The 22731-nt window shown below is 59.4% G+C and overlaps 1 protein-coding gene across 9 annotated transcripts in view; it reads left to right on the forward strand.

The window, feature by feature from the left end:
• ADGRB2 (adhesion G protein-coupled receptor B2) overlaps positions 1 to 22731 on the forward strand; it is a 153844-nt gene that overhangs the window by 76823 nt on the left and 54290 nt on the right. For 7 of the 9 annotated variants that reach the window (XM_065576656.1, XM_065576657.1, XM_065576655.1 and 4 more), the window contains exon 2: positions 9080 to 9884. The exons of 1 other annotated variant lie outside the window; for it this stretch is intronic. In XM_065576656.1, coding sequence (XP_065432728.1) covers positions 9095 to 9884 — 790 coding nt within the window. In that variant the 5' untranslated portion in view covers positions 9080 to 9094. Of the gene's footprint in view, positions 1 to 9079; positions 9885 to 22731 lie in introns of those variants that run through there. One more of the 9 variants, XM_065576663.1, reaches the window with a different exon arrangement.

Raw genomic sequence — 22731 nt, forward strand, 5'->3', positions numbered from 1 at the left:
CAGGGCCAGGGCTCGTGCACATGGGGAGGGGCGCTTGGTAGATCTCCAGCTGCTGCTCTCAGGCGACCCTCCTGGTGAATGCCCTCCCAGCTGTTCTGGCGTGGCTGGCTCCCCCTTCTGCCCACCCTCCCTCACGGTGATGGGGGCGGGGCCCACCGCCTCCTGCACTGGGACCCTGCCCCCCAGCCCTGTGCCTCACGCAAGGCCTGCGGGATCGGCCCTGGCAGTGCCAATACGGAGCTGTCAGGAAGAATAAACGTTCAGGGCTCACTCTGCTGGAACTAATGAAAACGAAGAGCCGGGAAGCTGGAGAATCATGCCCCCGAGGGAGCACTTTTCCCCCCGCACGAGGGGCCGAGCGCGGCCTGCCTGTCGGACGAGGAGCTGGCTACATCACTGCCTCGTTAGCTCTCGCATTGAGGTTACCTCTGCCTACTGCACGACCGGGGACAAGAGACTCCAAAGCTCTGCCTACCCTAGCTGCTCTCGCCCGAAGCTCCAGCCATCGGGGGCGGCAAGGGGCCGGCCCGGCCATTGCCTGGTGGGGCAAACGCATGGCGTGTGATGGGTGCGTCGGGGCATGGCATCGTGTGGCATGGCCTTCTCCTCTCCAGGTGCGCCAGCATCACGCCATGGCGACGGCTCCTCTCGCAGCGCGGCGCGGGGAAGCAGCCTCATGTCGTGACACAGCTGCTTGACACGGCAGGGCCTTGCGAAGCCGGGGGGATGAGTCGTGCGACGCCACGTCACTGTCACAAGCATGAGCACTGTCACTAGCAGCGGTCACGCCGTCGTCGCGCAAGGCACCGTCCAGCTGTTGCAGTGCAGGGGTAGCGTGATGCAGCGTCCTCGTGTCGTGACACAAACGGACGCAGGGGTCACGTGGCACAGGGCCCTCGTCTCGGGGTGCACGTGCTGCAGCGTGACATGATGGAACATCCTGGCTTCAGCCGTGCGCTAGGTGGGAGCAGCAGCCACTAGTGATCGGTTACAATCCCAGTGCGAAGGCTGCTATGGACCGAGCCCCTTCCCGCAGCAGCCGGTACCACCGCCACCCTGACAGCGCCCGGGGTCCAGTCATTGGCTGAACCAGGAGTCACTTCGGAGGGGTCCCTTGGGCGAGGGTGGGGGCTGCCCTGCTGAGCCCTGGACGAGTTCGCTCCTCTGTTGGGATGGCTGGCACTGGCAACCGACCCTTATAACGCAGCTCATGGAGCTTTTATTCCAGTGTGTTTCCTCCCTGGGGGAGGCGTCTTTCCCATCCCGATGGCCAAGCAAGGGGTACTGACTGCAACCGTGTCCCTGCCCCCCTGGGGCACCGCCCCCGGGGTCCAGCTGGGAGGGAGGAGCCAGTGGAAGACTGGCCTCGGCAAACAGGCTGCGAGGCCAAGGAATAGGCCTGGCGGGTGGGTGGGGAGAAGGCGCTGGTGAGGGCTGGCTGGCATCTGCCCACCCAGCAGTGGTTCCGGAGACCACGCGAGGGACCGGAGTTGATTTGCTCCCTGGAGGTGGTGCCGACCCCCCCCCCCATTCCTGGCTGGCGCAGAGACAGCGAGGACGACACGGGAGAACAAAAGGGTTTTGTTCCTGTAGAAACCGCAGTGGCGATGTTGCAGTCGGAGCTGCGTGGAGGCTGACGAGGACGTGCGCCGGGGCGGATGGGGGCTCCGTCGTGCACGGCTGAACCCCCGGTAGGAGGCTGGGCGTCAGGCCGGCTGGGTTCTGTTGCTCTCCGGAAGACGGTGCAATCTAGTGGCTGGCATCTCGGGCTGCGAGTCAGGACTCGTGGTTTCAGTGACTCTCCCTAGAAGTTTCTGTGGGGTGGTTAGAGCCGGGTGCTGTGTGTCAGGACTCCTGGGTTCTGTTCTCTTTGGGGCAGGGACCATCTGTGTTCTGGGTTTGTACAAAGTCTAGCACTGCAGGCTCCTGGCCAGTGACTAGCGCCGCTACGTGCTCCGGCAGTACAAATAATTCATAATGGCATTGCTGTGCCGTGCGCTCGTTAGCTCATTTCACTTAGGCCTGTGAGCAGCCAGCCGCTGGCTGGGGCTTAAGTCTCAAACGGGGGTGGTTGGGATTGAGTTTGGATGGGTGCACGGACGTATGAATCAAAGGGATTCTTGAGTTCTCTTGCCACTGAGCTTGTCTGTGACCTTGGGGGAGTCACGTTGCCCCTCCGTGCCTCAGTTTCCCCACATGTCCAGCTGGGGTAATGCGGTTGCCCAGCGGGAAGGTCTGCGGACATGCGTGAGTTACCAGAGCTCGGGTAGCACTCTGACCCCAAGCACTGTACCATGGAGACCAGGATCCCCTTTCCCCATGCAGGGACTCTGTCTTGGGGGGAGCTGCTGAGCTGCACGAATACAAAGGATGTGGGCGGGGGAGGCGCAGTCCAGGGCTCCAAAGCAGAGCTCCTCTGGGATTCATGCGGCTGCTGCTGGCGGGACCTTGATAGATGCATTCCCTAGGATCACGTAACCAGTAAGTCTGTTTCCTCTCTTCTAGGGGGGCTTGGATCCCATGGGACCCAGATCTAGACCTCGCCTGCTAGTGTTTTTGCAGCACCCCAGCCCTATCCTGCGTGGTGCTGTGTGGCCCCGTCGCCTTTTGAAATCACCAGGCGCTGATGGGGCCAGCACCTTGCAGGAAGAGTCCCCAGCTACCCAGATTCTGCAAAACCATCTGTTGTTTTTGTTCCCCATCCTGCCCACCAGTTCTGCCATGAAGTCACGAGTCTCGCATCCTTCTGCAAAGCTTCGCCAAACCAGCCAACCTTCCGGGGCACTTTCCCACTCCCTCCCACCTCCAGTCAGATCCAGCTCCCGCGAGCTGAGGACTCCAGCATGCTGGGTTTGGTCCTCTGCTCCAGGCCCCACGCTCGGCAGCAGTTTCCAGCCCCACCAGAGCGCCTTCGACTCTGGCGAGCTTTGAGGCCTTGGTGCTGCAAACCACAATGCTGCAGCAATCACGCTGGCTTCCCCATTCCTGTCCTGACATACTTGCAGCAGCCAGAGTGTCTCCAGCTGCACGCTACGGGCAGGTGCGTCATGCCACCAGAGAGCTGGCATCTCTTTCGCAACGTCGGGCTCACGCTGGTGGCTCTTGTGAGATTGGACCCTGGAAACGGTTCCTGTTCTCTGCTCTGAGAGCGCTATGCTAGCATGGATAGAGCAAACCTTCATCCTCGCACCGGTGTGACTTTCAACCCGCCTTGCCCCGACCTCCTCCCCCAGATCCCCTCCCTCCCGGATCTCCCACCGTTAGCGTGCTCCCCGCTGCTCCGGCTGTATCTCAGATCACGCTGCAGCCTCCTTCGGCTCCGAGGTCAGCCCAGCTCACGTCGCAGATGCAAAGCCTCTCTTAAAAGCGAGGCTCCGCCCTGATTTAATAAGGCAGCTGCCATCCGTTATTTTATTAATGAGTTATTAAAATCCCGTTTGAGGCGAAGCAGCTGCAGCTCTAGGATCATTCCCAAGAAATATGTTTTTAATGATCCGTTGGTTCCTAGTTAATGTACAACAGGTGCCCGCAGGAGCCTCCGTGTACTCGCAGAGTCCCGCTCTGATGAGGTGTCGTCCTGACTCCAGAGAGCCCCCCACGCTGTCCTGGCCCCAATGCCTTTGCTAGAAGGTTTCCTCCGTTAAGCCACCGATCCGTCAGTCCCTGCTGTGCTCACTCGGGATAGGATATGGGGAGTAGCTGGGAAAGTCGGTAGCATTTGGTCTGTTCTCCCCCTAGCTTATCACAAGCCCCGTGTGGCTATCTCCCCGAGACCTGTAGGGATACTGGCTACACTTCCCCCGCTCTACACTCCAGCGAGAGGAGTTGGAATCCCCTCCCTGCTCTCCCATGAGAAGGGGGCTCAGGCTCTGCGGACAGCCCGTTGGCTCCCCTGTGAGCCCTGTATCCGAGCGCCTCACTGCCAGGAGTTGAGGTCTCTCTAGCTCACCCAGTCCTTGGCCATCAAGGTGGGGAATTTGCACCAACCGTGACGTGAATGGGACTGAGACCCAGCAGCCTCATTGCACGTGGGCCGCTCACCAGTAACCCGGCTGCCTTGGGCTGGATTTGAACCAGCGACCTAGCAGCAGCAAGGTTGCTGGGATGGCGAGGGGGACGAGTTTACCCGTTTCCTCCTGCACGGCCGTGGCGGCTCGCGAAGCGCAGCTCAGGATAACAAGCTCGTCACGGCCTCCCTGATCCCTGCGCCAAAGTCAGCTCTTAATTAAAAGGGCTCTTGCCCCGGTTTGTTACATTGCTGAATGGGGTGCGGGCACTCGCTCACCTGCTTCTCGCCCCAAATTACCTGTCGCCTGTGAACTTTGCAGAAGGGCGGGGGAAGGGACAGAGGGGGCTGGAGAGACGCAGCCAGTGTGTTGCATTCACTGTCCCGGGGAGCGTCTGACAGAGCCGGCGAAACCCCGGCTAAAGCCGTCCATAGTTATAGCACCCTGTGAACATTTAACTGACTATGTCGTGTGCGGCAGTTCGGAGCAAACCCAGGGCTGTGGGGAGGGGGCTTTCTGCTGTCCGTCCCAGGGCTGTGGGGAGGGGGCTTTCTGCTGTCCGTCCCAGGGCTGTGGGGAGGGGGCTTTCTGCTGTCCGCCGCAGGGCTGTGGGGAGGGGGCTTTCTGCTGTCCGTCCCAGGGCTGTGGGGAGGGGGCTTTCTGCTGTCCGTCCCAGGGTTGTGGGGAGGGGGCTTTCTGCTGTCCGTCCCAGGGCTGTGGGGAGAGGGCTTTCTGCTGTCCACCCCAGGGCTGTGGGGAGGGGGCTTTCTGCTGTCCGCCCGGGGCCGTGTGTGTGAATGCAGGTGTATGCGTGCAGCGTGTTTGCAGGCAGGGACAGTGTGTGTGTGCAGGTGGGGTGTGTGCAGGCGGGGTGGGGGTGTGCACGTGTGTTGCCATGGCCCCAGACACTAAGGACGTTCTGACCCAGAACTGTCTTGCTGATCCGGTACCTGTTGCATCTGGGGGGAGGGAGGGGTGACTGCATCCCAGGTCCTGGCTTGTCCCGCTGCCACGCACATGCTGCCTCCTTTGTTCTGTATTTAGCAGGGGGACGTGCCTTTGGTCTCTGATTTTTGGAGGACTGTTCTTGGCGCTCGCCCGGCTCTCTCCCTCCTTTCCCTCAGGGCTGTGACGATGCCAGGTGGTTTGGGAGCCTGTTAACCTCCCAGTTCAGAGCTGGCCACGGTTCATGAGAGATGCCAGCAGCCTGGCTGGTGCTATCCAAGCTCAGCAGAGGAGACAGCTGGGCCCTCCAGTGCTAAGCTGATGCCTGTTGTGCGGGCAGTGCCCACGGGGACGTGGGATAGGCTGGCGTTGTCACGGCCTGCAGGGCACTATGTGTATAAAGCCCCCAATTCTCCAGGGCTGTCACCACTGCCTCTTATACTAGATCTTAAATCAGCCGATCAGGATCATCTCCCCATGGCCCTTTATACCATCCTTGTAATCCCTGGCGCTGGTATGGCACCCCTGGATCATAGAATCACAGGACTGGAAGGGACCGCGAGAGGTGATCAAGTCCAGTCCCCGGCACTCATGGCAGGACTAAGTATCTAGACCATCCCTGAGAGGTGTTTGTCTAACCTGCTCTTAAAAATCCCCGATGATGGAGATTCCACAACCTCCCTAGGCAATTTATTCCAGTGCTTAACCACTCTGACAGTTGGCAAGTTTTTCCTAATGTCCAACCTAAACCTCCCTTGCTGCAATTTAAGCCCATTGCTTCTTGTCCTATCCTCATAGGTTAAGAAGAACAATTCTTCTCCTTCCTCCTTGTAACAACCTTTTATGTACTTGAAAACTGTTATCATGTCCCCACTCAGTCTTCTCTTCTCCAGACTAAACAAACCCAGTTTTTTCAATCTTCTCTCATAGGTCATGTTTTCTAGACCTTAATCATTTTTGTTGCTCTTCTCCGGACTTTCTTCAATTTGTCCACATCCTTCCTGAAATGTGGCGCCCAGAACTCGTCACAATACTCCAGTTGAGGCCTAATCAGCACGGAGTAGAGCGGAAGAATTACTTCTCGTGTCTTACAACTCTCCTGCTAATACATCCCAGAATCATGTTTGCTTTTTCTGCAACAGTGTTACACTGTTGACTCATATTTAGCTTGTGGTCTACCATGACCCCCAGATCCTTTTCCGCAGTACTCCTTCCTAGGCAGTCATTTCCCATTTTGTATGTGTGCAACTGATTGTTCCTTCCTAAGTGGAGTACTTTTCATTTGTCCTTATTGAATTTCATCCTATGTACTTCAGACCATTTTTCCAGTTTGTTCAGATCATTTTGAATTTTAATCCTATCCTCCAAAGCACTTGCAACCCCTCCCAGTGTACTCTGTATGCCATTATCTAAATCATTCCATCAGGCTCTGCCATGGCATGGGCTGGGGCGGTTCTGCGTAAGGCAAGCATGGGGCAGCCTCTGATTCGGTCCTGCCTCTGGGCCAGGGAAGCTGAGTTTGGGGGTGTGACAATGCGGTTCTGGCGGAACCCAACTGAGAGTGCCAACTCAGGACAAATTGCTCAAACAGGGCAGTTACAGCCCAAGGCTGGGGTTTTTTCCACCTCTAAGGCAAACCAAACCAGCCAGACTAAGAGGACTTCGATCTCACCCCACTGGCTAACTGCAAGTCTCACAAGCAATCTCCTAGACACTCCAGTTTCCCAGTATTACCACCAGTGCCACTTGTTATGGGGACAAATGGTTATGAAAACCAATACCCAAGTAAAAGAAGAAAGGTTCTCCTGATCCCAAAGGACCAAGCCCCAGACCCAGGTCAATAGACAAATCAGATCTTACCCACAATCGCGCTGTTGCCAATCCTTTAGAGTCTAAAATCTAAAGGTTTATTCATAAAAGGAAAAAGATAGAGATGAGAGTTAGAATTGGTTAAATGGAATCAATTACATACAGTAATGGCAAAGTTCTTGGTTCAGGCTTGCAGCAGCGATAGAATAAACTGCAGGTTCAAATCAAGTCTCTGGAATACATCCCCCGCTGGGATGGGTCCTCAGTCCTTTGTTCAAAGCTTCAGCTTGTAGCAAAGTTTCTCCAGAGGTATGAAGCAGGATTGAAGACCCAATGGAGATGAGGCATCAGCCTTATATAGTCTTTTCCAGGACACCTCTTTGTTCTTACTATGGAAAATTACAGCAAAATGGAGCCTGGAGTCACATGGGCCAGTCCCTGCATACTTTGCTGAGTCTGAAGGCATATTGGCCTTCTCTCAATGGGTCCATTGTATAGCTGATGGTCCTTAATGGGCCATCAAGCAGGCTAGGCAGAGCTAATCCCAGCTTGTCTGGGATGTCACCCAGAAGCATAGCATAAGTTTGCCATACAGACAGTATAGAGCCAATATTCATAACTTCAACTACAAAACTGATACACACATATAGACAGCATAATCATAACCAGTAAACCATAACCTTGTCTTAGACACCCCATTTGACCCACTTTATACAAGATTTGGTGCCACTACAGGACCTTGGTTGCAACAATGATCTATATGGTCCCAGTTTATGTCAATAACGTCACAGGGGGGAAGGGCTGTGAATGTCCCAGTGGATAGAAAACCTCTTTTGGGACACTCCAGGAGATGCAGATGCAGAGCAGAGATCCCAGGGTAAGTTTTCCCTCTGGGAGATGAGTGGGGAAACTCCAGTCATTCACGGAGACCCTGTGAATTCCCGCAGAAAAAGGCATTTCAGGTACAAATCCTGGGACTCTAAACCTAGAAGCCTTTGGAATCTACCCTCTTCCTCTGGCATCACTAAAACCAGAGGTGAGACTGCAGGTTAACTGCGTCCTCACACCCAGGATCGTGTCCCCCTTCGGCCATGCGGTGCCCAGCACCGACAGCAGGGGCTGCGGCAGTGACCCAGCCCTTTCCAGTGCCGGGGGTGTTCTTTGTGACCCACTTGAGCTTTGGCTGCCAGCAGAGGGGCTCGCCAGCGCCAGCTGCCCTCTGATGTCATTCCAAATGGTGCCGAGACCCAGACAGAGGGGCATTGGAGATGCCAGATGGTGATGACATTGGATTGCTAAGAACCAAGTCTGGATTTAGATTCTGGTTCCTGTGCTCACGTTAAGGAAGGGAAATCCATGGCCCCAGGGCAGGTGGGCGGCCCAAGGCAGTGCTCACATGTGCTTTTCAAGGCAGGCGCTCTGCTCCAGCGGAAACAGTTGGGGGCAGGAAGGCAGGACACCTGGGTTCTATTCCTGGCTCGGCGACAGAGTGCAGTCTAGTGGTTAGTATGGTTAAGTGGTTATAGCAGGGATCTGGGAGCCAGGACTCCTGCATTCTATTCCCAGCTCTGTGCTGATTCCCTGTGCGACTTTGGGCGAGTCATGCCCTGCCTCAGTTTCCCCACCCGTGAAAGGGCGCTCAGGACCCCTCCCACGCAGGACCATTGACATGTGGCTCACACACATTTGCAAAGCGCTGGGAGAGCCCTCTGCTGCGTTCAAAGCCTGTAACGGATTCTTGGGTGGGGGATGGCAGGGTGTGTGACTTGGGTGGGAGGCGGAGACGGAGACTGGGATGGAGGGACTTGGGGGGCCTTGGATGGGAATCACCCCCCTCAAGAGTCATAAAGTGCCGCCCCCTTAAACTCTTTCAATCCCACTGGTGCAGCGACGCCCGCAGATGCGGCTGCCTGGCATTGCTCCCCTGCCCAATTCTCCCTTGTCCTCCTCCAGCCTGTTTGTCTGCGCTACCTGCCAGCGGGGCAGATGCTCCGCGCCCTGGGCAGGGCCAATCCCCTTTGTTTCCGGCCTATACATCTAGCATAGCTCCAGGCTCAGGCTACCGTAATGTATATATCTGGGGAGGGCTGTATCTCAGGAATCCCTTGCTCAAATGACCCCAAATTTAGATCACTAGCCCTACCACATATGCCCACGATGCACGCCAAGTTTCAAAGCAATATGGCTAAGGATGTGGATTTTAGAGCACTTGGAAGAGACTGCCCCTACTCCGGAGCACTGGTGCTCTGCTGTAATAACACCCCCTCACTCTGCTGCAGCTCAGTAAGGCTCTGTCTGTCTGTCTGTCTCTCCTGCAGGGCAAATGACATAGGATGACCCCTGCTGGTCCCCTCTTACTGTCTGTGATATCGTCTCTCTTGTGGCTAACGTGGGGCTTCGACCCAGCTCCCAGCGCCTGCTCAGCTCTGGCCTCCGGGGTTCTCTACGGCTCGTTCTCGCTCAAGGACCTCTTCCCCACCATCGCCACCGGCTGCTCGTGGACCCTGGAGAACCCCGACCCCACCAAGTACTCCCTGTACCTCAAGTTCAACCGGGAGGAGCAGGTGTGCACCCACTTCTCCCCCATGGTGCTGCCACTCGACCATTACCTCGCCAACCTCACCTGCAGCCCGCAGGGCGACGCGGGGCCGCCCCCACGGGGCCAGGAGGACGGGGAGGAGGAAGGGGAGGCCCGGCTGGAGCTGTGCCAGGGCGCCAGCCCCATCACCTTCCTGCACTTCGACAAGAACTTCGTGCAGCTGTGCCTGGCCGCCGAGCCCGAGGCGGCGCCCCGGCTGCTGGCTCCCGACGCCCTGGAGTTCCGCTTTGTGGAGGTGCTGCTCATCAACAACAACAACTCCAGCCAGTTCACCTGCGGGGTGCTGTGCCGCTGGTTCGAGGAGTGCCTGCGGCTGGGGGAGCAGGGGGCGCGGCGCTGCGGCCTCACCCAGGCGGGCTGCAGCTGCCAGGCCGAGGCCCCGCCGGCGCCCCGGCAAAACGAGACGCTCTCCAACGCCCTGCCGCCAGCCGGCGTCCCGGCCGCCACCAGCAGCAGCCAGTGCTGCGTGACCGAGCTGCATTCTGGGAATGCGAATGATTTATACGCGCCGGAGATTAAATACGGTAAGGGGGCGCCGGGGCCTGGAGGAGGGCGGGGGGGTCAGAGTGACGGAGCCACAGCCGGCTCGGGCTCCGTTCGATCACTGGGTGCTGAGAGCGGGATGGAATTTGGCCCCTTCCGCCTCCGGGAATCTACTTTCCCTGTTAGCGCTCTGGGGCCCAGCGCGGGCCGTTCTAATGCCATCCAGTAGAGGGCAGCAGCGCTCGTCATGCTAGTCGCCATCTGTAGTCGTGGGCTAGTGCATGGGAGGGGGCAAAGGGACCCGTCTGGCTCCAGTCTGCGGAGCGGAGACGGGGAGCTAGTGGAGTTGGTTTATAACCAGAGCACTCAGCTCCAGTCCACCTGAGTGACGCCCGCAATGGCGTTTGGCCCCTTAGCATCCTGCCCTTGGTTTGCTGCGAGTTCATGTTGCTGCGTGGCCTGGAAGGAATCCGGCTTGAGTCCCGTTCCAGTCTCCGCCCCCGGGTCCTGGAGCAGGTGCGTGCAGGGGGTGTGTGCAGGGAGCCGGGTATGAGGTGTTGCTTTGCGATGCTCTGGTTGGGTTGTGATGGGACCCGGCAGCTTTGGGGTATCGTGAGTCTGCCCAGAGGGCCCCAGCGGCTACCCTGCGCTCTGGCTGTGCCGAGCTGCCGGTGTCAGGCTGGCAAGGGGAAAGGTTTGATGGTTGGGCTGCATTGAGCATGTTGGTTTGCAGTGCCCTGCCAGCTTTCTTCGCCCGTTGCAGTTTCCCGGCTCTGGGGCCGGCTCCGAGGCCTTTCTCTTGGATGCAGATGGCTCCGTGCGCTTCCCCCCAGGGCGCATTGAATGTACCGACCCGAAGGCTGCTTAGAACAGACCCCAAGCACCTTCCCCAGCGCTGCTTGTGCACAGCGCGGGCCGCACGGGCTGCTCTGGGGGCCGTCCATGCTAGAGAAGGGAGGGGAGCGGCTCCCTTGTCCCCTTTGGCAGCTGGATTCTGGGATGGGGTGCGGGGGGAGTGGAAGAGGGGAGGCCACGTGCAATGTGGTGCTAAGTCCAGCAGGGGGCAGAATGGACTTCAGGGCTGGGGAGCTCCCAGAGCAGGTTACCCTGGGGCGCTTGCACAAGGTTGGAGCGGGGGAGGAGTTTGCAATTCGCATGCTGTATTTACCCCCCCCCAATCCATGACATGGGGGGCGTTGGGCAGGGGATCTCACTGGCACCATCTTCCCTGTTGCCTGAGCCGTCACTGCTGTGCTGAGTCCTGCGTCCCACCACCTGGCTGATGAGAGCTCCCAATCCAGACCCATCAGCCTCCAAGGGACTTCCAGCAGCCTCTCCTGAATCCCACGCCTTGGATCCCTCATCCCCATCACAACAGTCCCTCCCAGCGGCCTTGGCGGGAGGCCTGAGGCTGGCTCTCAGCTGCGAGGAGGAGAGAGCGAAAGGCCCAAGGGGGCAGCTGCGTCCCTAGAGGGGGCTGGAGGTTTGCCCGTCTTTCCTGCGCTCCCCTCATGGGGGTGGATCCGGGGCATCTAGCGCACCGAGAGCAGGCATGACAAAGCAACGGGGGCTGGGGTGGGGAGGGAGTGTGCACTGGAGGGCTGGGGGTGGGGGGACCACCCTGCACCCAGCCGGCAGCTGCACCGTTCACCGAAGTCAATGGAAAGACGGGAATCCAAGGGCTTTGGTCAGGCCCCAGAATTCTGCCCCCCCCCCCCACTCCACTTACCCCTGGGATGGGTGAATTCAGGCCATGGAGATTTCTCCTCCGCCCCCTGTCCCCCCGGCAATGGGAAAGTAGGTACTTTTAGAGCCTTTCCCTGCTGATCCCCAGCCAGTTTGCCCAGCCCCTGTCCTCTCTCCTGAGGCTGGGGGCTTCTCCCCAGCTCCCGCTGCTGCTGCCGCTGCCTGGCTGACTGAAGCGCCTGGGGCAGGAGGCCCTGTGGAGACGCAGCAAACAATTGACAGGTAAAATGACCCGTTCCTGTGACAAATTACCCCTGACTGCAGCAGGCCGGGTGCCTGTTATTCCAGCCAGGATAGAAAGGCGTGCGGCAGAGCTCTGCGGGCTGTTAACCAGGAGGAATGAGGCCATTTGCTTGTTATAGAATCTCATGAACCTAAAGTGAAATTAAAGCTCCAAGCGTCCCTGCTGGATGGCTGGGCTGGTTCTCGCGGCCCTGGCAGAGTGGAGCTGGGTGGCCCAGGCTGTGGGATGCCTGCTGCTTCGAGCCCCTCTGCAGAGCCGTGTGAGGGGGTGCGTTCCCCGGCTCCCCCAGGGCCAGTCAGCATCTGCCACGGCCCCCACCCTTCGAGCCAGTCTGGGGCAGCTCCACCAGGGCATCTCGGTCCAGACCCACAGCACCCCCTGCTCTTCCAGCCCTGAGCCACCTCCCCCAACTCCGCCAGTGCATCTCGGTCCAGACCCACAGCGCCCCCTGCTCTTCCAGTACTGGGCCACCCCCAACTCCGCCAGTGCATCTCGGTCCAGACCCACACAGTGCCCCCTGCTCTTCCAGCCCTGGGCCACCTCCCCCAGCTCCACCAGTGCATCTCGGTCCAGACCCACAGCGCCCCCTGCTCTTCCAATAGTGGGCCACTCTCCGAGCTCCACCAGCATCCGCCCTTTGGGCGCCGGAGGCCTCTGGCCAGTGGCTGGTAACCAGAGAGGCATCATGCTGGCTCATGCCCTCAGCTGAGTCGTGCCCCTTGCTTTAAGGGGTAGGCGCTAGTCCATATTTCTGGGTCAGTTCCTCCAAACGGGGACCATCGGGCTGACGAGGGCTCTGTGTGTTTGGAGGGGAGCGGCAGCATCGTGTAAATCAAACAGCGCCAGAGCCAAATTGGTGCCGGAATTGGGAGTTGTGGCCAGGAGTAGCCGCCCCATGGGCCATCGCAGATGTTCCCCCAGCCTGACGGGAGCCTGGGCGGGTGGCGGAGCAGTTTGGCAGGGACCTGTCCTTATCTGGGACACTGCTTCCTGCTCTTTACCAGGCTTCAGCGTTTCTATCCCAGAGCGAAATGTCTTCCTGGGCAAATCCCTCCGAATACCCCCTGCTCTCTTCCAGCCACGGGGTTATAAACCGCTTCCTTCCAAGGGAGATCTCGGGGTGCTTTTTTCAAATGCAAGTTTAGATGAAAGGCTAGGAGCCGGCAGCCTGCCGCAGACACTTTCCCTGGGGGGATCCGCGCTTGGAGCCCCGCAGAGCCCACGGGGTGGGGATAGGGCTTGGGAGAGCCAGCACCCCCTGTGTGTCCTCGGAGCAGGCTGCCTTGACCTCTGTGTGTTAGTACCGGGGACTGTAGGCTGTCTGCGCAGTAACGCCGCGGTTGGCTTCGGGCAGCCCTGGGACAGTGCAGGATTCCAAGAGTGGGCACTGAGGCCCTGTTGTCTAGGGTTACATCCACAGCGCAAAAATCCCCCCAAAACCCCAGCCAAAAACAACCCCTGTGGGTCTCCCAGTCTGGATCACCTGACTCGGGCCTGCGCTCCGGAGCTAAGCGTAGGTGTAGACATTCCTGCTGGGCTCCGAAACCCGGCAAGGTGGGGGCGTCTCCGTGTCCAGACCAAGCAGGAACGTCGACACTGTTAGTTTTGGCCCTGTAGCACAAGCCTGAGTCACCTGCCCCAGGCCCTGAGACTTGCTGCCCCGGTGTTTGTTTATGATTTTGTTTGCAGCGTAAAGGTCCCTGTGGCTCCCCGTGAGAAGAGGCTGGCGTGCTGTTGGCTGTCCTGTTGGGTAGCTGGCTTGGGCCGAATTTTTTTCTGCCTGCGGGTGTTGATAATTTCGATGGAGAAGATCCATGGTTATTTGTAAGCAGGTGTTTTTACATGTGTATGTGTAGAAATGTTCCCAGTTGTGGGACGTTATGGGGGGCGGGTCAGGCAGTAATTATTTAGTGGCAGTAAAAGTTCAAGCTTCTTGGGTGACGGGGTAAGTCGCTGAATCTCTCGGGGTTCAGGTTCTGCATCGGGGGAGAGAGGATATGCCCTTTCTCCAGCCCCAGGGCAGGCTGGAGTGCGGTGGGCGTCTCCACGGTGCAGTCTGTCCTTGGTCTCTCGCTGCCAGCCCGGGCCTGGTGGGATGAAGGCTTTCGCAGTGTGGCCATGTGAGCAGAGACCCCTCCAAACTCACTACAGGCCAGCTCCCCAGCAGCTAGTGCTTTCCTGGGCCAGATGCAGGTGGGCAGCCTCAAGGGGAGGGGTGCCTGGCAGAGCTGCATGGCACGATCGCCCGCCCCCTGGGGATCTCTGAGGCTGCTGTGAGCTGGCTCCGTGTCTCTGTGAGTGCCCGAGCGGTGATTGTTCTGGAAGGGCAGTTGCCTGAACTCGGTTACCTTCGCTAGATTATGTTTGACATTCAATTAAACTCACAAGGCACCTGGATGTAAAATGTTATTGTAGAGATGAAGTCGCAGAGGATCATCACGGGCAGGGTTGGCAGGGATTGCTGGAGACAGCCAGGGCCTTGGGAGCGCATTGACGGCTCGCACCGCAGAGCATGCAACAGCCCGGGCTGAGCTGGGGTGCCAGCATGTGGTGCCCAGACCGATCAGCTTTGCTCGCAGGATCGGCTGTCGGATTTGGGACACGACTGGACTGGCATATCGCTGGGCATTGGCATGTAGTGCCACTGCCTCCCTCGCACGCCTGTCCTGAGGCCCCGGTTTGTGACCCTGTCCTCCCGTCTCACGCAGCTCCGCAACCTCTCTGCTATACAGAGCTCATGGACGGATCAGCGCTCCCACCTTTCTAGGAGCGCCGCATGTTCCTGCACGCTCACGTACGCGTGTGTGCTCACATCCATGCACACTCACACATGCTCTTCATTCTCACACGCTTGCACGCTGTCTTTCACATTTGCACACATGTCCGTGGCATGGCATGCTGACACATACACATCCTTCACTCTTGCGTGCTTGCACGCGACGCGTCATTTTTCACATTTGCACACTTGTGCGTGCTATGGCTCCCTCACTCTCGTGCATGTTCTTCAACCTTGCATAGCTGCACACTTGTGCACGTTGTCGCACACATTCCAGCTTGCCCATGGGTGTTCTTTGGCTTGCTGCTGCACGTATTTGTATTCCCATGTGCTTATGCATCTTCTCCTCCGCCTTCTGCACTTTCCTTTCATGGCTGTCTGCTAGTGCACGGTCTCATGCACACTCAGACACTCATGGCTGGGTGTGTTTTTGTGCACTTAGGCACACACCTGGACACAAACACGAATGCACGGGAGCCTCTCTATGCACAGTCAGAGAGCAGGGGGCAGCGCATCCGGGAACTGACCGAGACGTGGGTTAATCTGGGGGGAGAAGAGCTACTGACAGGCTAGGGCTGATAAACCGCCAGCTTGTTGTTAGAGTGTCAGCAAGCGTGTGAAAAGGGCGTGTGTGTGTGTGTGATGAGTGTGTGTGCGTGCGTGTGAGGCCACGGCTGGCGACAGAGATGCCGGTCTCACTCCAGTGCCCTGCAGCGGGAAGCCTGCCTGTTCCTGGCTGGGAAAGCAGCGGGCATCCCAGCAGACGAGAGGACAGAGCTGGTCATGTTCCCGAACGCTGGGCTGTAGCTGAAGGTGGCGGGTTGCAGGGGTAGCCGCTAGCCTGCCCCAGCCGGGACTCGCACCTGGCATCCCCCCAAGTCCTGGCTGCATGGAGATGCCGCTAAGAATAGCCCCCTGTTTGCCTTTCAGGTTCTCCATGGCAGGCTGGGCCGGGGGGCTGAATGCTGGGCTTTGATTCAGCATTGGCAGACGCCCAGCCGGGATCTCCTCAGGCCTCCTCCAGGGAGCTGGAGCCATGCATTCCCCCTGGCCTGCCTCTGATCCCCTTGGGGCTGCAGGGGGATCATCACCCGGTCCTGCGTGCTCCCGATGGGACCAGGCCTGGCTCCTCCGGGGGTTGGAAACCGGCTCCGAGAGCTGTGGGGCCCATCACCCTGGCTACCAGCCCCCGGGGGTGTTGGAGCATCTGTGCAGGGAGCTGGGAGGAGCTCTTTGGGGCGGTGCTCGGTGCCTGTCACGTCGTTACTTGGTTGGGCCCTGTCCCCGGACAGGTCTGGGCTGCTGTGTCAGGGCAGAAGGCTCTCAGTGGAGGATCTGCTACAGGCCTTCATTTCCTGGGCAAGCACAAAGACACACTCGCACGTGCACTCCGCCAGCCTTCCCTGCACGTGGGCGTGCACACCCACCCTCTGTCTTACTCTGCTGTCTCACCCTGCCTGTGCTGCACATGCACACGCTTCCTTCCGGCACCCGTGCGCTGCCCACGTTTGCACAGAGCTTTATCATCCCTAGGAACCTGGCAAGTTCCGTGCCAGCCCAGAGGCTGTGGGCGAGCGTGAGTGGGAGATTGGAGGAGAAGCTCTGTGTGTGTGTGTGTGGGGGGGCATTTTAGCTGTGATCACGCCTGGAGCTGTTCACGGCCGGCTTCCTCCTGAGCACAGTCAGGATCTGTGCCACGGTGAGAAAACATTGGTGCTTGCAAAGGAAACATCACATGCGGGGAGCAGGGGGGAAGGGGCTGCCAAGGGACCCCAGCCCTGCCCTCTGCAGTAGCCCCGGTCGGCAAAGCGCTGCACAGGGGCTGGAAAGTCCCCGTGGGAACCGAAGCCCAGCAGCTCCCTGGGTGGAAGCTGAGCCCAGGCAGAACAGGAGCTGGGTTTGCTAACCCTGGGGGGCTCCCGGGCCAGGTCTCCGTGAAGCGAGCGTAGGCCAGTGTCTAGTTTAGCCACCCGCACATGGACCGGTGTGTTTCTGGCGGCTCCGTGTCGGAGCCGGCTGAGCGCGGCGCATTCTGCTTCGGGTTTGCTCTGAATGTTCGGGTCCACTTGCTGCTGAAATGGGGAGGGGGAGGCACCGATCCGGAGGCGTAGAAGGGGCGGGCGGCGAGGTGCGATGGAGAGGATGCTGGACTGGGAGCCACATGGCAGCCCCCAGCAGGGTGAGCCTGGACCGGCCTCCTCCGTTGGTCCAGGCTCACAGGTGGGCCGTGTGCTCCCAGCAGCCCGGGACGTGAAGCCCTTCGTCTCGGTGGGGGAGACCAAACTTCCCCACGCGCCTGCGGGGCCAGCATGCTGGGGGGCGGAGCACTGAGTGCGAATCCTGCTGGGCGCTGTGGTTGTCCTCCCGCCTCCCACCCACCCCAGTCCCACCACCCCCGCCGGAGACTGCAGCGCTGCCGAGCAGGTTACATCAGAGGTGGCTGAAAGCTGTTGGGTAGCCATGGCAACCGCCGCGCTGCCGGGAACTGGCTTCGGAAGGGCGATGAACAAGAAGGGAAGCGAGTGAGATTTGGGCAGGTGGCAGCCGGGACTGGGGGGTGGATAAGCGGATGGAACGGACCAAAGGGAGACGTATCTTGATGGCGTGGGCTAGGTGCAATCCCAGGAAGTGGCCAGAGCCACGTTACTTGTGGAAGATTGGCCGTGTGGGCAAGGCCGTGGGCTGGGACACGTGTGACCGGGTACAGTTCTTTGCTCGCTGTCTGCCTCAGTTTCCCCATCAGTAAAATAGGAGGTGATGATACTGGCTTGTCTCAGCGGGGATGTGAGGATACCTGCAGTGCTGGGCAGGAGGGGCTCAGATACCCCAACCACAGGCTGGATCGGGCGGCAGACAGATCTCCCGCTAGGCTGGCCGGCCGGCCGCGCTTGGCTCTGTCCATCGTGTACATCACTGCGGAGGGTCATTGCCTGGGCGGCAGGAGTCACCGGGTGAAATGCTCTGGCCCGTGTGTCACGGACTCACAGATCGTGCCCACTCTTGGCCCCGTCACCGTGTCACCTGGGGAGCCAGGCTAGATGCTCAGAGCGGTGGGGCCTCTGGGTGTTAATATCTCCGGCTGCCCAAGAGAACAGGCTGTTAGTGGCTGGGCAGTTTCCTAGCTCTTCTCTCTTCAGTCCCCCTCCTTCCTGGGGGAGCGTTAGCCGGTGGGGAGGGTGGGGGGAGCACGGGGTGTGTGTTTGACTTGCCTTCTGTCCCACGGGGCTCGCTCTGGTGTCAGCATTAAGTGCTTCTCTGCCTTCCCCTGAGCAGAGATGAGTGGGGGAGGTAAGATCTTTTATTGGACCCACTTCTGCTGGTGGGAGAGACCAGCTTTCGAGCCACCCAGAGCTGGTCTGCAGGCCTGGGAGAAGTGCTCCCAGCCTCCCAGCTACACGCTCGTTCAGTGATCGCACCCCTTAGTGCAGGAGGTGAAAAGTGAGCGGATTTCCCTGGAGGCTGATGACAGCCCCAGGCAGAGCGAGCCAGGAGAGGGCAGATGGAGATAAACAGGGGGACAGGCAAAGACCTCCGGGCTCCAGCACTTCACACGGGCGCCTGTTGTGAAAGCCGTCTGAATGGGCCTGCCTGCGGGGAACCGGGACCCCAGCTGGAGCGGACTGCTTGGCACTCATTGTGGGGTGTGTGCAGGGCAGTTGGAGTCGGGGGGAGCTCTATGGGGTGCATTGGAGGCCCCTGTCTGGGGGAGCTCTGGGGGACAGTTTTTGGGAGGCTTATAGGGTGCACGGAGGTCAGTCAAGGGGGGCTCTGCGGTGCATTATTGTGTCTGTTCCAATCGCAGTCGTGGCGTGAGGGTTTTTGCAGTTCTTGCTCGGCCAGGGTTTCGGTTAAGCAAATGTGGACGATCACGGTCATGTGGGGTTTGTTCCGCCCCCTGTGTCGGGGCGCAGCGGCTGGAGAGTCCCGGGGGATCGCTCCCCCTTTGCACCATTTTACCTTCCTTTGCTTCTGCCTGGCGTTTTCTAGCTCCTTATATGCCATGGCCAACTTCCGCCCTGCAATACGCCCCACAACCCCCATCAATTCAGGGTAGCAGACTAGAACTCCCCTCTGTCTGTCCGTTCTAATCTATAGACAAATCTTTTGGCTTCTCCCACCATTGAAATGGAGCCACCTCTGGGGCGGAGCACAGTAGCTGTTTAACAGTCCCATTGCTTTAGGATAGGGCGTGAAGAGTCCAAGTATCCAGTGGGACCCACGGAAGGCATTTGCGAGGCTGGATGAACTTAGCTGAGGTCGCTGGGTTTGTGATTTTCCTGCATGTTAAACTATTTAGATCAAAATGACAGAGACCCACCGCCGCGGCGTCCCTGGTAGTTCCTCCAGCTCGTGAGCACGGCGGCTCCTATGGCCAATCAGTTCTGTCTTGGCGGCCCTGATGCCAGGGGCCGGCATTGCTGCTCCCAGGCTGGGGTGCCAGCGCTGGTGGAGGCAGCTGGGTCACTTCGCTCGTGATGTGGGGAGGGGATCTGCTGCCGTTTCCTAACTTGGGAGCCAATCGTCTCCCGTGGGACCTTGTCCCCTCTGCTCCTCGCCTTGTGCTGCCCACGGAACAAGGCTCTGCCGTGGGGTCACCACGTGCTCCTGCACCAGGGCCTCCTGCCAGCTCCTCTGGGTCACCTCTCCGGCTTCCTGTGTGCACAGGTGTCTCTGCTTGTTACTCACACCCGGTGGAGAAATTAGGGCCCCAGCAGATGGCTCTAGGAATGGTCCATCTTGCTTGGTCTTCCTCCCTCATCCCGGTCTTCTTTCTTTCTTTCTTACTGGCCTGCCAGTGCTGTCCTCGGCACAGCCCCCTCCCTCACTCCCAGGCCCCAGTCCCGTGGCTGTGAGGGCAGAGCAGCAGAGGAGAGAGGCGGCTCCACAGAGAGCCATTAGCCAGAGACCCGAGGTACAGAGCCGGCAAAAGCCCGAGCGAGGGGGAGCAGAGCCAGGACGTGGCAGGGGAGGGACCCGAGGGGGAGCGGGCAGGCTGGGCCGGTTCCCTGGCACGGGAGCTCTGCAGAGCGACAGCCCGGGATTTAGTACTTTCCAAAGGAAATTGAATTTGGTTTCTTTGTCGAACGTAAGTGGGGAAAGTGCCCTCGTATATCCTGTGAATTTATTATTTGTTCTGGGCACTCGCTGCGCCGTTCATAATTCCTGAGCGTTTCGAGTGGGGAGGCGGGCGGCTCTGCCCAGCGGCGCTCCCCCAGTCTGACCCGCCCTCAGCCAGTGGCTTTATCCACCGTCCAGTCTCCCCAGAGCTGGTGAGATCTTCGCAGGCTCCCAGCTCGTGTGTCCCTGCGGCTCCGAGGAGCCCTTCCAAAGGGGACGCACCGGGGCACGGATTAGATTGAGTCGGAAGCAACAGTCAGTAAATTTGGGTCCCTTTATGGCATCAATAAGAGTCAGCGCTCAGGTCAGCGGCCTGCGTGTATTTCATGCACAGCAGAGATACCGACAGAGCAGGTGCCTAATCCACCTAGCGGCAGCATCCACCCCACGGGGAGGCAGGGTGGGGGAGGCCAAGGGTCCCTCTCATGCTGGTATAGGGCAGGCACTGGAATGACCATCTGGCAAGTCCAGTTTTGGTGGGGGTGGGTGGGTCGGGGAGGAGGGCTCTGAAATGGATTCACTCCCAGTTCTGCCCTCCATTGCTGCCCCGTTCTCACAGGGCACTGCTGGGAGGAAGTTCACGTTACCCTAATCTCAGCTGCCATTGCTGGGGCACTGCTGCTAGGAAGCTCGCACCGCTCCACTCCCAGCTGGCCTTGCCAGGACGGTGCTGGGGGGAAGCTCTCGCTGCTAGAAACCAGCTTCTCCAGGGTGGTGGTCCTGGGGCCGTCGCTGACAGCAGCTGGGAGCCTAACGGTTCTGGAGTGGGGGTTTCCTCCTCTTTCCAAGCGTCTCTGCCCAGGACCATTATCTGGGATAGTCGTGCCATCAGTGTCATCGCCGGCACTCACTGCCGTTTGTTTCCTGTGGCGTGAAGCACCTGCAGGCCAGCGACAGAGCCGTGTGCCGGGGGCGGCGCAGATGGGAAGGTGCACACAGCAGAAAGCAATAGCCACTGCTGAAGAGCCTCCCCGAACCACCCGGCGCTGGGCCAAATGGGATAACAGGAGCGGAGCAACCCCGCACGCTCCCCTTGACAGACGGGGCTCGGCAGGTGCTGCCTGGTTCCTGTTAGCCGGCTGGGTAGTGCAGGGAACCCTTCCAAACCCTCCCAGAGCATCCGTTCGGGGTGGGAGTGGAGGAGGTTGTTAGAGCCAGTATGCCGACTTGCACGTGTATGAGCGTGTTAATGCGTGTTCGTGTGTGTGTCCATGCATGCAGCAGTGCATGTCCTGGCGTGTCTGTGTTTGTGCGGCTGCGTGTGCTTTGTGTATGTGTGTGTACATGGAGGGCTCCTTTTTAATATCCCCCTCCCCCCTGCGGCTGCACAGAGGGAAGCACCCTGCTCAGAGAACACCCAGGGGAGAAGCCGGGGGGCTCTGTGTGCCCCCATGCACCTGGCAGTAGCTACACAGGCGGGCCTCTGCTGGGAAAGGACCATGCTGCACGCTGGCCGAGTGCCACGTCGCTCTTCGTCGGCTGCTCCACAAAAGAATGTAACAGCCTACTACTGCTGCCAGCTTGCGGCGTCGAACGCGTAGCTCAGGGGGTCTGCTCAGCAGAGCTCCCGGCACTGAGGCCTGCAGTCGAGGGAGCCCTGCGCTGGGAATGTGGTCCTGTCTGCATGCTCCCCCACTCCAGCCGGGGCACAGAGAGGAGATTCTTTCCCCAAGATGTCTGCTGTCGTCCTATGGGTGGGGGAGGGAGCGGACTGGGGAGGAGGGTGTGGGGGGGATGGGAGAGCTGGGACGGGGGGCTAGGAGTCAAAGGCGCCCCCCCCCCCCCCGCAGCTGGCATGCGTCTTTGATGAGCACATCCACATGCCTGTTAATTTCACGCTAAGCACCCTTGATGGATCTCTTGTTATTTTTGGTGAGCCGAGCCATCAATTTGTGGCACCTCGCTGCAGCAATCTGTTAGGTGGCGAGCGAAGAACACCGCCATCAAATCAAACCCCAGCGGGTGGGCGGGCACAGCCCCCTTCTCGGCTACCGAGTCAGCGGGGCATGTGGGGGGCACGGGCGGAGCAGCCGAGATGGGTGGTGAGGGCCCAGGGCCGGGCTGCGCTACCGCAGTGAAGTACTACTGCGAGCATGCAGCCGGCTGGCCGGGTGGTTAGCACCTGGAGAACGGGCGTTGGTGCGCCTGCTTTCTGGAGTGGATGTGCTTACGGGAGCGCCTCAAATCCATTGCACGGTGGCTTTGGGTCATGGGGACGCTGCCTGTTGCAGAAATGAGCGTTGCTGGCTGCCTGGCCTCCAGAGGGAAGCGTGCAAACCAGATGAAATCTCAGGGATCCGCAAAGGGATTTTGCAGCGAACTAGATGGTGCAAAGGATTGGATCACCCCGAGGGGGAAGGGAGCCCAGCTCGGCATGGGCAAGATCAGCCTTCTCTTGGAGAGTTTATTTTAACATGGGGTCTCCTAAGTGTCAAGGGACTAACGCTGTTGCCCGGAGTCAGGCTCGGTGGGTGCAGGGGCTGGGTAAGCGCCCCCCATGTGGCTTCATCAGTGCATCTCAGACCTGCCCTGTAGCAGCACCTTGCGATGCTGGTCCCCAGCTCTGCCAATACATCGCAGTCTGGCCCCGTAGCTCCCCCTGCTATTCCAGGCCTCGTCCTCCCCCATGCCTCTCGCTCTGCCGCTGCATTTGTGCCAACCCCCCTGCTGTTCCACCCATGGCACCCAGCTAACCCAGCCCAGTCCAGCCTGAACACGCGCGGCTTGGTCCTGACATGGTGCCAGCTCAGAGCTGGATGGAGCGAGAGGCGGCCAGTGAGCAGCACGCGGCAGAATCCTGCAGTGAGGTGATGGATTGGGATGCTGTGAATGCTGCTCAATGGTAACACAAGGCAGTGGGTGGTGTACTGAGATGCAGGCTGTTTGCCCAGGTAGTGGGGGCTGTGCCCTGCGGTGAGGCAGTGCGGACAGAGGCAGAGTGCAGTGATGCTGTGGCAGGGGGCAGTGCCTTGCAGTGGGGCAGTGCGGTTGCAGGTAGAGTGAA

This window comes from Chrysemys picta, chromosome 23 (genome assembly GCF_011386835.1).
Source record: "Chrysemys picta bellii isolate R12L10 chromosome 23, ASM1138683v2, whole genome shotgun sequence".
Classification (NCBI taxonomy): Eukaryota; Metazoa; Chordata; order Testudines; family Emydidae; genus Chrysemys; species Chrysemys picta.